Source organism: Gymnogyps californianus, chromosome 21, assembly GCF_018139145.2.
Source record: "Gymnogyps californianus isolate 813 chromosome 21, ASM1813914v2, whole genome shotgun sequence".
NCBI classification, from domain to species: Eukaryota; Metazoa; Chordata; class Aves; order Accipitriformes; family Cathartidae; genus Gymnogyps; species Gymnogyps californianus.
The window spans coordinates 3,433,947-3,450,328 of NC_059491.1; the positions used below are offsets into that span (position 1 = coordinate 3,433,947).

The 16,382-nt window shown below is 40.0% G+C and overlaps 2 protein-coding genes across 2 annotated transcripts in view; both read left to right on the plus strand.

Moving 5' to 3' along the window:
• Window positions 1-16,382, plus strand: part of SDF4 (stromal cell derived factor 4) — a 248,560-nt gene that overhangs the window by 113,490 nt on the left and 118,688 nt on the right. The gene's annotated exons all lie outside the window — the stretch shown is intronic.
• Window positions 2,605-12,095, plus strand: UBE2J2 (ubiquitin conjugating enzyme E2 J2). Its single transcript, XM_050909311.1, has 7 exons — window positions 2,605-2,734; window positions 4,587-4,717; window positions 4,941-4,981; window positions 5,813-5,915; window positions 6,029-6,167; window positions 6,671-6,751; window positions 8,659-12,095. The coding sequence occupies exons 2-7, from the start codon at window positions 4,587-4,589 to the stop codon at window positions 8,941-8,943; spliced, it is 780 nt and encodes a 259-aa protein (XP_050765268.1). The 5' UTR covers window positions 2,605-2,734; the 3' UTR covers window positions 8,944-12,095.

Sequence of the window (16,382 nt, forward strand, 5' to 3'; positions counted from 1 at the left end):
CATGCCATCAAAATCAAAACAGTTCAAAGAAAAGGGTACAGTTTGATAAACTTCACTAACTCAAAAAGTTTTGATGTGTCCACAGGTGGGACATGTGAACACTTTGTGTATGAAAGACCCCGTTATTGTGATTGAAGTCTGAGGTAATCATGGAAAATATTAGACATTTGAAATGAAACTACCATGAAATTAAAATTTTTACACCCCTCAGCAAACTGAAAATATTTTTGTTTGGTTAGTTTCTCCCTTCATGATTTCAGATTGGCATTTTTCTTCCGAAAACCTCTTATCATTTTCCTACTTCTAGAAAAATATTTCTTGTCCATATTTGAGGCTTAAGTAACAAAAATTGTTACATCTCTCAGTGGGGTTCTGTAAGTCCAAACATGATTTCAGTTTGCTGCACAATTGTAGCTCTCTCTGGGGTCTAATACAACAGTCACTTTGCATCAACAACCCTGCCTCAGTGCTTAGGACATAAATGAAAACTACATATTCCCACTAAAAACGAACAGATATGCTTGAGTGAGATATTCTATGAGGACACAATATTCTGCCATCCTCAGTTTGTAGAAACAAAGTGAAATTTAAAACGTATAGGTGGTTTCAAATTTGGTTTTCGCCCATAGGTACTGACATCATGGCTATTTTTTTTTCGCCCATAGGTACTGACATCATGGCTATTTTTTTCCCCCCCTTCTTGCTGTTGATAAACCTCCACAAACCCATGACAGCGAGTGCAAGTCTGGACAACAGCCTATGCTACTCTGGCAACAGACAGAACTAACAGCTTGAACAGTATGTGGGCTACCACCGCCCTCTGTTGGGTACTGGTGGAGAAGTGCTGAAGCACAGAGGAGAACCGTGGTCATTGCAGGAACTATTCGCATGGAAGATGTCTGCATCTTTTGGAACAGTAAGAAAAATTCTGGCCTTTATTGAAGTCATACAGTCCCGTCTATGAGTCTGTTGCAAACTCTTTGGGCAACTCAGTCATTTTCTTTTCTGCCTTTTCGTTTCACCTGAGGCAATAAAGGAAGATTATTAGCCCAGCGACAGAGGTACACTCTCCCTTAAACTAGTACATATGCTAATAGTTAATTAATACAATACAGTGGCTATGCTCTACACCTAGGGTGCTAAACACAGATATGTAAATCAGGAGCCAATCTCTTATGTTTTTTTAAATTAAATCTTGGATACTCAAACTGCATGAATTCCCTTTCACAAACATTATCCTAGTTGCAAATTTCAAAAGCCCTGAAAGAAAAGCATTGGAAGGGAGCGAGCAAAAAATTCCTCTCAACTGGGATACAATTCAGTATATAGGTGACAACCAAAATGCCAAAACATTAAATGTTAACCACAAATAGGTTATTTCTTAGGCTTTTCAAGAGGAATTTTTAATTGGTTGGTAATTTTGTGTGTGAGCAAATACAATAGGAAATACAAATATTTAGATTCAATACAGCTGAAACTCAGTCTTGAGCTGGACTCAAATCACCAGAGAGAACAGATTAGCATAACCCTGACAATAAAGGCTGAGGTGAAGTCTTTAGAAAAGGACCATCGTGACTGATGTCTGCTAAATCCTGTCTTGCACGAAGCGGCATCTAACTATGATTTTAGTGTTAACTTATTCAACATGCTTATTGTGCCAAGAATGATGTTAAGGCCAGGTGGAATTTTGTTTTACAAAACACTCCACAATACCCATGTTGTTAAAGTGTTTGATCTTTCAAGCGTAGGCATCCCACATAATCCCTTAAGGGCTGTGTGCAATTCTGCTGGACAGCTAAGGATCTAAGGCAGAGAACTCTGTGTTCACTTCAGCGGAGCAAGATTTTGCAGCGTTTTCTGGTCAGATGGTCTGGATATCCGATCTTAAATTACGAGTGAACAGACACTACATCCTCCTGTCACATTTGGCCTCCTAACCATAACGGAGTGACTTGCTTTACTCTTCAACATTACCAAAGCAACAAATGCACTAATATGACACAAAATTACTTGCTGTATTTTTATGGGCCTACTGGTGGAATCCTGGAACAAAAAACCTTGCCTGTGTACTGAACGACTGAACATGAGTGCGTTATCCATTTTATGAACACTGGGTATTTGAAGAAAAGATTCAGGAAATGGCAAAAAACCCACGTACAACCAATTCTTTTTCAGGAAATTAAAAATCAGACAATCCCAGGATCCCTCCCAAATGTAATCTTCTGTAAAGTAATAACTGAATGGCGACGTCGAAGTACACCGGACTTCCGTCATCACGATTTCTTCCCTTGCGGCTGACTTTCTGCCTTGACACCGTGACGGCTCACACACGCTCTCCCGACGGCACGGCCTGTCTGGCGCGGCTCGGAACCCGCCTCATCCACGGCAAAGCCCCGCGCACCACGAACCGGGGCTGCCGCCACCGCCGGGGCCCGGAAGCGGAAGTCAGCTGAGCCGTGGGTGACGCACCCGCGCCCCGGAAGCGGGGCGGCTCCTTCCCGGAAGGAGACGCCAGCACTGCGTTGGCCCCGCCTCGCCGGGCCGCCATCTTGGCTAGGAGCCGCGGTCGCGCCGCAGCGGGGAGGCGTGGGGGTCGTGGCCCTGCCCTGCCCGCCTTCTCTTGTGGCGCTCCCTGCCTTTCTCCCTTCTTCCTTCCTTCCCTCCCTCACTTGGCCTCCGGCTGCAGGCAGGTGGGGCGTCCCGGCGGTGGAGGGGCCTGCTCTAGCAGGAAGAGGTGAGTGGGGCCTGGGCCGGCGGGGCGAGCCCATGAGGGAGCTCAAGGAGCAGGGAGGGCTGGAGTGGCTGTCTCCCTTCCTCTGTCTCTCCCTTCCCCGGCCTGCTGGGGCCCGTGGGGCCCGTGCCGGTGTAGGCTGTGAGTTCACTAGGTTGCGCTCTTGCTCCTTCGGTTCTTGCACTCGCTGCCCGTCTCCTCAGGCACGGAGCGGCCACCGGCAGGGCCAGGGTCACGCTTACCGGCAGAAGGAGGCGCTGGCTGTCGTTCCACAAGGCAGGTGTGGGGCATGGGGGGCTGAGGACCTGTGATGCCCTTGCGTTAGGTCCCTGATGCACCCTGCCGGGCTGGGAGCAGGGCTTGGGTGCATCATGCTGCTGATGCTTGGCTGTCTAAACACTGGCGAGTTGCTTTCTTGCTTGCTTCTGGTACATTGTGTTGTCGAGATGGGAAGATGGGTCTGCGGTCATAGCTTCTGTAAGTGTTTCCGTTTATTTTCTGCGTTTAAGATGCAAATGTTCTTTCAGATAAGGGTTTGAGGGATGTTAAAATCCCAATAACTACACTTAAAATATTTCAGTATATTTTTGTGGTCCATAGTGAGGGGCGCTATTGCAAGACTTCAGAACAAATAATTGTGTTAGATTAAGTCATATCTTTTTAATTTATGTTTTAAAGTCAAAACTGACTTCTTTAGAGAAAAACTCTTAATTTTATGATCTCAAGAGGTGTGACAAAAACGCGTGACTTCGTTCAAGAAAAAAATACTGTATATTTCAAACAATGATTTACAGTAATTCTGACAAAAGCCAGGTTAAATGCGTTTATTTTGAGTAAGGTTTGAATATTTGACCACATACAATTGTTGCTCATGATTTAAATATTATTTCTTTAATAAATTGTACTTGGCTATCTGTTTGAAGTAAAGGAATAGAAAGGGTCATAGGCGTTTAACATACTTTTCGTGTCAAATGCTGCTATCATATTGTAAACACTGTCTTATCTCTTTATGCAAGCTGTTTGTAAAATCTTTCCTTTTTGTTCTTGTTTGAATTTCCATGTATAAAGCTAAGTAACCTGCTAATTTTCTCGGGGGAAAGTGAGTTAAATAGCAGTTGTTAATTGGTATGTGTTCTGTAAGTGCATTGTAAGGGCTAATGCTTTCTTTGTCTTGTAAGCAGCATGGAATTTCCTTTCTTCACACTGACTTGTCTCATTTTGGATGAGGTCTTTGTTTATCTGGAAGAGAATAATCTGGCTCAGAAGTTCCCTGCTGTAAATTCAACTGACTGTTAAGCAGGCAGCAGATTTAATGTAAAATCCTTCACCTCAAAGTCAGTAATAAGGTTATTGTGGTTTTTTGTTTGTTATTTATTTCAAATAACTGTGTGTGTAGAAAAACCAAACAGATTTAAATCATGGGCAAATTTACATAATAGATATTCAAACTAAATAGGGAAATGAATTACTCAAAAAGACTGAGCCCTTTAAAACAGTGTCGTAATGATGTGTGTTCAGCCTAAACACAGGACTGGTTATTAAGAGTTCAAGTGGGTTCTATAGTGCAGCATATTTTCATGGTAGCAATTCACTGTGGTATTTCAACAGCAGCGTTCTGGAAGGAGTATTTTCCCATTTTGGCAATATACAGAGTCTCTTGGAAGTGTGTAAGTTGGTTAAGATTTTGTGTGGTTCTTGCCACTTAGAAGTTATGGTAATTTAATTTATATTTTAAAAAATACTCTGTAAAGTAGATTTTGCAGAAATCTGGAGCTGTGTTCAATGAAGCATAGTAGTTCTGCATCTTTTAAGATTGTATTGAGATTGTATTTATATATATTTTTTTAAAAACTAGATGAGCAACAACAGTAATAAGAGAGCACCAACGACAGCAACACAGAGACTTAAACAAGACTACCTTCGAATCAAGAAAGATCCAGTGCCTTATATCTGTGCAGAGCCCCTCCCATCTAATATCCTTGAATGGTAAGAATTAGAACGAACTGTTCACTCACTTGTGGAAAGAACAAGATTTTCCAGGTCATCAAGTCTGACTCCCTCACTCCTACTGATTGTATGGGAATCTTGGTTTTGGGAGGTGGAGTATGAAACTTTTGCTGAAGTGATATTGATCTTCATTGTTCTAGAGAAATTGATGGCTGATCGTGTGATGGCTTTCATACTCTTTAAATTTCCTTCTTTGTCTTAGGCACTATGTCGTACGGGGACCTGAAATGACTCCCTATGAAGGTAAAAATTAGCATGTAGGAAAAGTGTGCATGTACTTTATGGTATCATTGACATGCCTGCTTGAATGGGCAAAGTATAACTACTGTAAATAGCTCTAAAAACTGTTAGTGCAGTTTCAAAGCTGTCCATGACTTGTGTGATAGCTTGTTGAGAAGAGGTAGTGGTACCGCTGTCTGTTAGTAATTTTTCTGTTATCAAGGATTCTAACAAAACTACATTTAGGTTAAACTGAAGACAGATAACTTCCTATTAAGTAATTGCTAAAGGTCTTGGAGCAGATAACTCACTTTAGATAGTATTTGACAGTCAAAGATAATTTCAGAAAATCCCATTTTGTTACCACGTAAATGTTCTCAGTGAACTGAGACGTATATTCTCTTTATGAATTTCTCTGGAGAAAGTGAGGAACGTAAAAGCCTTATTAATTTGTTGAAGTCACATATTTCAGAATGTCTTCTGGAGCCTCTCACAAAATCTTTTTGAAATCGGATTCTTCATAGGATTGTATTTGCAGTTAGCTGTGTTTCTGGAAAACTAGCCCAGTTGTATTGTATTAAATACACTTTGGCTCGTTTTCCTTAAATGTATTACGGACTTGACAACAGGAAGTACTGTTTGTAATATGCATGTGAGAGAATTGCCTCCAAAGTAAATCTACTACAGGTGTGGATTACTATTCCTGTGTTTTAGAGGCACAAGCTGATGAGCTTGATCTCTTTAGTGTGAGGAGGAGAAGGAGACAAGTAAAGGGCTTTATCTGGCCATTTTGAGTAGCAGCTTAGGACTTCATCTTCATGCAAAATAAGTAATTCATCTCTTTATGTAATGCAGGTGGCTATTATCATGGGAAACTAATATTCCCCAGAGAATTTCCTTTTAAACCTCCTAGTATTTATATGATTACACCTAATGGAAGGTTTAAGTGTAATACAAGGTAAGGATTTTCTTCTAACACTTAAGCAATTAACACCATTTTAGCAATATGTATAATGTGTAATAATTTTAATGGCAAAAATGAAACACACTGCTTGTCTTATCCCTTTGAAGGTTGTGTCTTTCAATCACTGATTTCCACCCGGATACATGGAATCCAGCTTGGTCAGTCTCGACGATCTTGACGGGCCTTCTTAGTTTTATGGTGGAAAAGGGCCCCACACTGGGCAGCATAGAGACATCAGAGTTCACAGTAAGCTCCAGACTGTGTGATGAACCTTTTGTCAGCCTAGGGAATGTCGAATGTGACCTCAAAGTTAAAACAACAGCAGCAGCTGGCATTTTGATATCTCAGAAATGAATGTGTTGTTGCCTACTACAGATGATGGGCAGATGAATCGAGTCAAACTTAGGTAGTGTGGGGATGCGGAGAGGATTTCTTAGAGAACTTAAAATCCCTTCCAGTAAACAGTATGGTTAGGACTTTCTTTCTCCTTCCTTCCTTCCTCTTGAAGTGTCTGCCCAGCAGGCACACCAGTACAGAACACTAATCCCATAAGATGAAGAATTGAGAACATAACTTATGTCTAGAAATGTCTGTTGCAATGAATAATATTCACAAGTATGAAGTTTTAAATGTTGGAAACTAGTTGGCTAGTGGTTTGCACCATTCTTATGGGAAATAATCAGATGTTGAATTAAACTATATTAACTTTGTTTATATGCAACTGCTGATAATTTTTGTTTCCTCCACAGAAAAGACAGCTCGCTGCGCAAAGCTTAGCATTTAATTTAAAAGATAAAGTCTTCTGCGAGCTCTTCCCTGAAGTGGTGGAGGTAAGGGAATTCATCCATGCAATAATTTGGTTTTCTGTAGTTCTTCAACTTCTCTGTGTAGATCTGTAAACTAATTGTTTAGGACTTTTCCCAGACAGTAGCTACTTTTGTCAATCCTGGAAGCCTTTTAAAAGGCACTTTTGCTATGTGTAAGAATTAAAAACTTGAATCTTGAAATGGAATTGTTTTTTCTGTTGTGTATTTAGGGTTGGTATCATGCCTTGGCTGAGCTGCACATGCAGCAGATGGGGTTGCGGTCCCAATATCTTAGAATTGTATACTGTGTTTTCTTGAGTTTGGGTAGGACTAATCTTTGTATATCTGGACTTGGTCCATCAGTATCCTAGATTTTTTTTTCTTAATTCTCCTTTAAGATCAGAGACACTTATATTCTTCCTGCTTAACTTCCGACAATGAGTGATATCTTTTTCGGGTATGTATCTGCCTTGCACAACACTAACCCTGTAGGTGTGTTTATACGCAGTTTATATTGTCATGTATAGGTAACAGCTGAAGGATATAGAAATTTGCTTTGTGTAAGGTTCTGAAAATGGTTACCCTTCAGCCAGACAACAGTTAAATAGATGGTATGGGTTTAAGAAAGGACAAAAAAAAAAAAAAAAGTATCTCACTTCATTCAGACCTCTGGGAATCTCTACCCAATTTCCACTGGTGATACTTGGTTCTAAAAGGTGTCACCTGTTACAAATGAAGGCTGCTCCTTTCTTCACTCCTGTCTCAAGATGGTTCCTTCCTTGTAACTTCTTAGTGAAGGAATTCAGTTCTTTCAGCCTGCTGTTGAGACTTTGAGAGTTAATTTTCGGCATACCATATGAATGGGAACAGTTTTCTGTTATGGACTCTGTTTCATGACTCTGGAGTCACACTATTATAATGCTGCTGCTCATTGTAGTTTGGAATTCTAGGCATAAAATTTATTTTGTCAGGCAAACTGTTTTGGGTTGTACAAATTTCATCAAATTGCAAGTCTTAATTATTGCACAAAGAATATATACTGTAGAAGAGTAGGGAAAAGATACAGAAAAGCCTTTTTCCAGCTGTTTGCTTAAGTGTGAGAGATGTGTGTTTTTGTTAGAGATAACCTGGGGTCATAAACATATGAGCCCAGCTAGTGAAGTAAACATTGTCCACAGATAGAAATGGCCTTTCTGGGCAGAGTGGTGAGTGCTTATGGAACTTCAGGTTTGATTCATCATTATTCTTAAAGGTATTCACAAAGCTCTAGTTTAAAAATCATTTTCCCTCTTTGTCTCCTTTTGGGACAGCCTTCTGGGAAAAGAAAAGTTTTATCTCCATTTCCCTTCTTTCTCAGGCAGATATAAATCTGAACTGATGGTTTTAATTGCGTTTTCTTATCAGTTACAAGAATGCCAGAGAATCGGACATCCTTTCTGCAGTACTGTTTTGCCAGTACCTAAATCATTGGGAAACTCTGAAGACACTAATAGATAACTGCTGTTGTGTTCCAAGTACAGGCAGATTTTTAACATGTAATACTTAGGACTAATCCTTCTAAGCTTCTATGATTGCTTTTTTCATTTTTTTAATGTCTTGTGTTCAAAACAAGCTGGACATGCAAGACTTTTGATGCAAGAATTTCTCATTTCTGAAAAAAGGCTTTTCAGAAAACGTATGTGTGAACTAAAAATAAACTTGGACAAATGATTGTTAGTGTCAACTACTGAAGTAGGTCACTTTGGAAGAAGTTGGGGAGACTGTACAAATGTATGTAATGCAGTTAGTTTAGTTTAAAAGACCTACAATGTGAAGAAGTGTACCATATCCTTTTCCTAAAGTTATGTAAGAACTTGGGTTCTGAAATCTTTTCAAAACACCAAGTAGCTTCACCACTTCCAGCTATTCAGTTTTCTTTTTTCTTTCTCCAGGAGATTAAGCAAAAACAGAAAGCACAAGAAGAGCTCAATAACAGACCTCCATCCCTCCCTTTACCAGATGTTGTCCCTGATGGGGAAGCACACTATGGTCAGAATGGAATACCCCTTCTTAATGGGCATGTACCATTGGCACCTGCCAATCATCCAGGTCTCCAACAGGCCAATCGTAACCATGGACTTTTAGGTGGAGCTCTGGCGAACTTGTTTGTTATAGTTGGTTTTGCAGCCTTTGCCTACACAGTCAAGTATGTACTGAGAAGCATAGCGCAAGAATGAGGATAATAAAAGAAATCCAAGACCAAATTAGTGGTAGTTGCAGAATGAGTGGGACTCTTTGGGTATCTGACTCTGACACTGGGATAAATATTTGTTTTACCAAGTTGCAGGTAAAACATTGGTTGGCTCATGGGTTATGTTTGGGAAATGGAGTAGTTTCGATTAGTCAGAAAACTAAAAGAAGTTCTGCTCGCAGATCCTCTTGTCCTCGCTACTATCTAGTAGTGGCTCACAAACAAGTCAAAGCATTATTGATGAGACCCTAACATTTCTAGTGCTTTGATTTTTATAGCAGTTCTCCATCTGTTATTTGAAATTTGAAAATCTTAAGCAAATAAGACTTTTTACGTCATAGAACAATTTTTAAAATTTCACAATTTATGCATATCGTATTTTATTTTCATTAGGGAAGAGTCTGTTCAGGTGTTGAAATGATTCAAGTAGAGATTTCATGTGGACTTGATAAGGGTTTGGTTAATGTCAGCATTGATGCTACAGAAGATTGCTGGTTTCTTTTTTAAAATAGAATGAACATCATTGCATATCTAGTCAGTAGTGATTAGGTGAGTGGGAAAATAACACCATGTGTGTTAAATGTGTTGTCTAAATTGTCACAATGTCATTGAAGGTTTTATTTGGGCTACAAGAAGTGCAGTTGTCGGCCTTTAGGAATGATTAGCAAGAAAAAGCATTTGAATCAGTCTTTAGTGGGGGTATCCAGTGTTGTTTTGGATTTGTTCACTTACAGATTTCCATTTTGGGAGATGTTGTATTTGAAAGCTGTAATACTTAATTTTGATCACAAGGTGCCACTGTTGAAAAAAGTAATAAAACTGCACACACCAATGGAGAGTTGATTGTGTATTCAGAAAATCTTCTCTGGATTTCTTGGGCTTTGGTAAATGAAGTAACTCTAGCCCTTGTGAAGATAAAAAGACAAATGAGTCTGAACAACAAACCAGCTTCTTCAGGGTCAACTGGATTAATTTGAAGTGTCACTAGCTGAAGTAAACCCTTAAAATTAGTTCCACTTGTTTACTTGGAGATTTGCATAAACTCTTAAAAAAAAAAAAACCAAAACACCACCAAAAGCCAAAACCCAAACCCTTCTAATTCCTGTGAGATTCTAGAAGCTTTTTGCTTTTATGTATAAGTTCATCACTGTTCCCCTTCAGATGATTGATGACTGAAATACCGATGTTTGTTCATGGGATTACAGGACTGTGGATAAACACTAAAGCTCCTAGGGTAGTTCAAAAGTCTGTCTGAAATTACTTTTTTTAACTCAGTTTGCTTGGTTCCTCCCCCCCCCCCCACTTAATTTTATCCAAATGTTTTGTTTCATCAGAGGCAAACTTACTGTGCCTTTCATAATTGACAGTGATGCCTAGTCATCTGGGGAAGAACGCACTCACTGTTAACTGTACAACAAACTGTCAAAGGTGATAGCAGGGTAAAAAGCTCTGCATCTCACTGCATAGTCTTATTTTAAGTATTGTGAAGAGCCCAAATAAATATTACCTCATGTATCTAAGAATGTTTTTGAAACTTTTATTTTCCCTTTCAGATTTGTTCTCTCTCTCTGCTTCTCCTTGATATCTTGAATTGTAAGCAAAAATGTATTGTTAACCCATGAGCCATGCAGCTGAGAGCATCAATAAATGTGACCAATTCTCTGCAATAGGTAGGAATTATCAAAACTAGCAGAACAGCTCTATACTAAAGAAATCTTAAAGCAGTCCTTACTGAGGTAAGGAAGGGAAGGAGGAGATGGGGGGTGTGGTGATGGAATTTGGAAAAGGCTGGATTTTAAAATGTATTTATAAATCTTTGATTTTTTTTTTATTTTGTGGTTTTACCAAATCTTATTTATAACTTTTTTAATTTACCTCTTGTATGTGCTTAATCAGCTCTTGTAAAAAGAGAAGCACCAGTTGTATCTATCTAGAAACAATTATGTTCTGTTGGTCTGGGGGTGTGCTGGAAAGGAAGGGGGAGTGTCATGTCTTTCCTGCAGTGACAGGATTTTCAAGATGGCTTGTCAGACTGGTATTTTTTTCTCAAAGCATATGGACCTGTAGCTGAGGCTATTCTGCCTCATAGATCTTAGTATCATTCAAACATGTTTGTGTTCTCGCAATGCCTTTTATTACCATTGACATCGCCTACAGACAGAAGCTTATAATTGGTTATCTATGTTTATCTTATGGAAGTTCTTTGTCCACATAAATGAAGACAAAGGCAAGGAGACCTTGGGCATGGTGTGTTTGCATCTTTTGTGAAATGTACCTAACCAAGTAAAAAGAACTAGTAAAATCCGGAGACGTTGAATAAAAGGCATTTTATTATGCGACAAGAAGTCGGCCTTAAGCTACACCCAAGCATTTGAAGGTGGGTCTCTTGTTTTTACTAAGTGCCACAATTGGAAACAAAAAAACTGTGGTAAACCCTGGACATGCTGCATTTTTTCTGAGGATTGGTTGTATTTAAAAAACAAAACTTCCAATTGCAGTTTCTCTTCAGTACCCCGGATTCAGAGAAAGACTTGACAGTCATTTCAGGTGCCATTTGTTGAAAGCTAGGAGCAATAGCTGACTGAACCCTTGCACCTATGGCTTACAAGATTTTGATACATCTCCTTGCTCCTTGCCTTTGGTAACGGAAGATTTATTCCCTTTTGTGTAGGTTTTACTGTTTTGTTTTTTAAAAGAATTTATAATAGTATGCAGTATCTGATCTTTTTGTTACCAAAGTCATTAGATGGAGTAAACCATTCTTTGCCATGCAAAAATATTATCATGCCCTGAAGCAGTGCATTACTTAATGTAATAAAACTAAAAGCTGTCCCTCAGTATATGATATTGGAACAAATATCTGGCCCTTCACTTTCATGCTGCAATTTCATAGATTTCTGTAAGATTGTTATACACCGGTGGTAGGGAGTTTTTGCAGCTTGAATCAGAAGACATCTCAGTGGTTGCCTTTAAAGATCTCTTGATTTTTAAAATCCTGGATTTGTGTGTAGTCATAACTTTTCTCCCCCTAAGATTTCAAGGTCACGGAAGTTACCTTATGTCAAGCATGTACTGAGGAGTAGAAATGACTGCATTGTAAAGTTGTTTGTTCATAATAAACATTCATGATAAAATTTATACTTTCTGTGGGACTGTTTTTGGGAAAGGAATCACTGGGAAGAAATCTAACTGGATATATATGGACTAGAAAACAAAAACTGGCAAAACTGCATCTCTCCCACCTCCAGATTTTTTTTTTCAAGTTAGTTTGGTATCCCTTACATCTGTGGTAAAACATCTCCAGGATGACATACAGGTAGTAACTTCTTTTAGATCTTTTGTTTGATAATGCAGCTCCTCTACAGAGGCATCGTTCTATAATGACAAGTGTCACAACTGTCATTGTAGTGCAGTACCTGTTTTCAGTACCTACTCTGAGACATAGGAGCCACTGTAAGATGCTGTTTCACTGTTTTTGCCAACAGTGATGATGTCTCTGAAGAAAAAAGTAGATTGGAACCTTGCTACTAACTCAGCGGTTGCTGTTTGAGTACAGTTTGACTTCATTCTGCTGCTATTCCCTTAACATCTGGTTAGCTAGTTCTGTGATATCTAGACAACTTCAGTTATCTGCGTATTTAGATAGCTTCAGTTCTGTGTAAAGCAGTAAATGTTACTCAGGCTGTATTCACTTTTGACTTTTAGAATTTGATTTTGGACTGGCATTCCAGTTGTGTGTGTAGATCCAAAATGTAGTTGTTTGTAATAGCAATTTCTTTATAACTTGATGGAAGTGAGTTTTTTTGTTTGACTGACATCTGCCAGGGCTGAGCTGTGTCCTAATTTGTTTTACGAAATGATGCATTTTCTTTAATGCTGGTATTTCTGCTTTTTTTTTTTCTTACTCAGAACAGTTGTTGTGCCTGGAGTTCTTTTGAACTCCATTGTTTAGACTTAGTGCTTTTCATTTTGTCGGTTGCCCTGCTTCAGGTTTTTTTAGTGCTTGTGTTAGTAAGGAACTAGTCAGATGAGGATAGCCATGTTGCTGTATTTCAGATCCATGTGGTCATACAGTCGTCTTGCTGTGAGGATGTTGTTCTGCCCCTACACTAGACCAATTCTGTAGGGGGGGGGGGGGGGGGAAACCCCTCCTATTGTGTTTGCACAAGTACTTGGATTTGAAACTGATCCTGGGTGTCGATTGTGTGTATCCAGCCAAGTGTTAAATGGGAAACTCTCCCATATACAGAAGGCCAAAGAAATGAGATGCTTCTTGCCTATCTCATGGATTCTCCAACTTGGCTTAAATGTGTAAGCAGTCAGCAAGTGACAAGCTGTCTTTTCTTCAGACGAGCAAGCTCATAATTTATCATTAGAATTATTACCTTAAGCCCTGTGCTTCAAAAGGTATTTTTTGAATGGCTCTGAATAATTTCTGCTAATAATTTGTTGCTATCAGTGGCTTATATTGCAACCCAGTCACAGGAAGACAATGTACAAGATGATACTTCTTTCGCTGCCCAGCAAAGGCCAGATCTTACTCCTTAAAGCAGAAAAATCGTGTTTTCAGTGGAAAAATCGCCTACACACACACACAAAAGGGAGGCTGTTGAAAATTAACTCAAAGCATTCACATCTCATGTTACTGAAAAGACTTTTCTGGGCAACAAATGAGGATGATTTATTAGAGTTTACTAGGAACCTTTTATTAGCGGTAAAAGCTTTGCCCCAGCAACGTTATTTCACACCTCGGTCACTCCGAAGAGCCCACTGATGAGTCGCAGCAAATGTTTCCACGTTTTATGTAAGCATCTCGGTGTTTCCGTGGATTTGCCACGAGATGGCGTAGCGATCCCGCGTGGGTCGTGAGTGAGCGCTCGCCCGGCGGCTGGGACGGTGGCTGTGCTGGGTGGGGAACGCGGGCAATAGCCAAATGGAGAGGCTCTCTGAAACGTGGGGTACGGGCAGCTCTGCGGGGGGACTTTGCAGAAGGCAACTGAAGTGGCCATAAGCTCTCGGTCTGTCTTCCCAAAGCTGCTCTTTTGTCTGCTGGTGTTTAGGTTTGTTCTAACAGCTTTTGTATGTTAACCCAATCAACAGCTTGAGTTTATATAGAAGTTGCATTGAGAAACTTCACATTTAAACCGAAGGGATCTATCATAGGAGTACTCTAGACCTTTATCTGCTATGAAGCAGGGATGGGTGGGTGTGTCAGTGAATGGTAATGTGCCTTCTACTGTATTGGCTTAGAAAATCACCATCTGTGTACCAAGGCTTAGGAGTTGTTTGATATATCTACAATGGGCAACTGGGAAAATCCTAGCTTTTGACCTTTTGCCCTTTGGATATTATTCTTAGCACAGTTAGGTAAGGTCTGTCATGAGTAAAAGGTGAATTGCGTAAGTAGAGATTGAAAGATCAAGTCACAAGTTTCTTGCCTGACTATTCAATTTCCTCTCTAGCTTTACACACACTTCTTACAGTGTTTGCAAACACTGTATTTGGGTTCTTGCACACAGTTTTGAAATGTAAATGTGGCTTCTTATAATATCTTCCCTACTTAAAAACTTTCCTTGTGCATAATTGATATTGTTACATTCTTAACTATTCCCGTTATTGCTGCAATAGTGCTGAGCTCAGAGAGGAAACTATTTGTCTTCTCAATCACTTCGAGATCCTTGGTTTGCTGTCCTATGAAGTGCAACATCGGCCTATTCCTATTTTTTTGCAAATGGGGGTTGAATGTTGTTCATGCGTTGACAAGACTCAGGTGCTTTGGAACTGCTGCAACTCGGATATGAGAACAGCAGCAGCAAGGTGTGCAATTTTCTACAGGTAATACAAATGCTGAATTGAAGGCTGGAGGAGAGGTAACAACTGTGCTGACACTTCTTTCAGCCCAACATAAAGTATACAGTTGGGAGTTAGCTACAGTCAGTTTGTCCTACTGGACCATCAAGTAACTTTGCCTTGTGCTTGCAATCAGAGTTGGGATTTGTTTCCCCCAAATCTGAGAATATAGTCTTGGGATTTGGCTCTTGGGATGGGAAAGGAGACGTTGCAGGCAGACAGATGCAGCCTGCACCAGCAGACCAAAAAAGCAATTGCCCCATTCCAGCATTGAATGTCATTTCTTGCCATGGTGTGTGGATCTGTCAAGCTGTTTAGCTGCAATATGACAGATTGTCCTATTAATGTGTCATCAAGTGCACTTTTACAAATTCATGGCTTGTCTACAACTAACCTGAAAAAAGAGGCTTAAGTATGAGAAGGCGCCAAAGAAAGTTAAATATTATTAACAAATAAAGTCTGCCACGTAGTTTTGATGGAATGTGAGCTAGTTGGGGGAGGGGTGATATGCTGTTAACTATTTAGCTTCTGTGTAACTTCCCTTCCTACTCTCACTCTCTTCTCTTTCCCAAACTCCATTTCTCTCAAAAGATGCTGGGGGGGGGGGAATAAATCTGTATTCTACTTCTTGATTTTGCACTCAGATTGTTCATGCCTCAGTTTCCCTGAGCCATAGATAATAGAGCTGTTGCTCCTGATCCACCCTGGCTGCCTTTAAAGGCCAATGAAGTACTGTGCTGGCATTATTACTTGGATTACAGAAGGCATGGTAAAGGGATTGTTAAAGCAAATATGTTGCTTGCTGACTGCATAAGGGACTTCAAATTACGTGATCTTCAACCTTTTATCATTCTTGGACTCTCATGGCACAATTTCAGAGAAATTTTTGCGTCGCACTCCGTATTTGTAGAAAGAATAGGAATATTTGTTCTAGGTGGTGGGGAACTGGCAAAGATTTGCAGACTGTCCAAGTACTTCAGGATCTCTCTTATGAAATGCTTGTAGGAGATGTGTAACCTTTGGTTTTCTGTTATTTTTAATAAACAGCCCACCCTCCTGTAAAGAAATCAGAAAGCTCCCACTGAGCCAGCCTCTAATGAGAGCTAGGGGAAAATGTTTTATGGAACACAGCTAACTAGAGTGTAAAGCAAGAGTTCTGATGTATCAATGTGTGGTGCGATGCTGAGTGCATATTCCAAGCCACATATTTTTAGCTCCACCACACACTCATGTACACTTTACAAACTTCCCAGAAAAATGGTGATTTCTCTGAGATAATGAAGGGGAGGTGCAGAATAGGGCTGAGGGGAGGGAGCAGGGCATGGGCATTGATTTAAATCTGCCTGGCACAGGGGCCAGCTCCACTTATCAGTGAGTCTAATAGGAATGTGAAGAGAATAGGCTTGACAGCTCATTAGAATGTGATCCCTCCTCCTTTTTTTCTTTTTTTTTTTCCCCTTTCTTGAAGTTGATGGAAACTCATTCAGGAAAGAAGTACTTATTTGCTGAGGTAAAGCAAAAGCTGAGGAGGGTTTTGCCAGTGTGCAGCTGGGGAAAGGAGCAGCGAGAAAAATC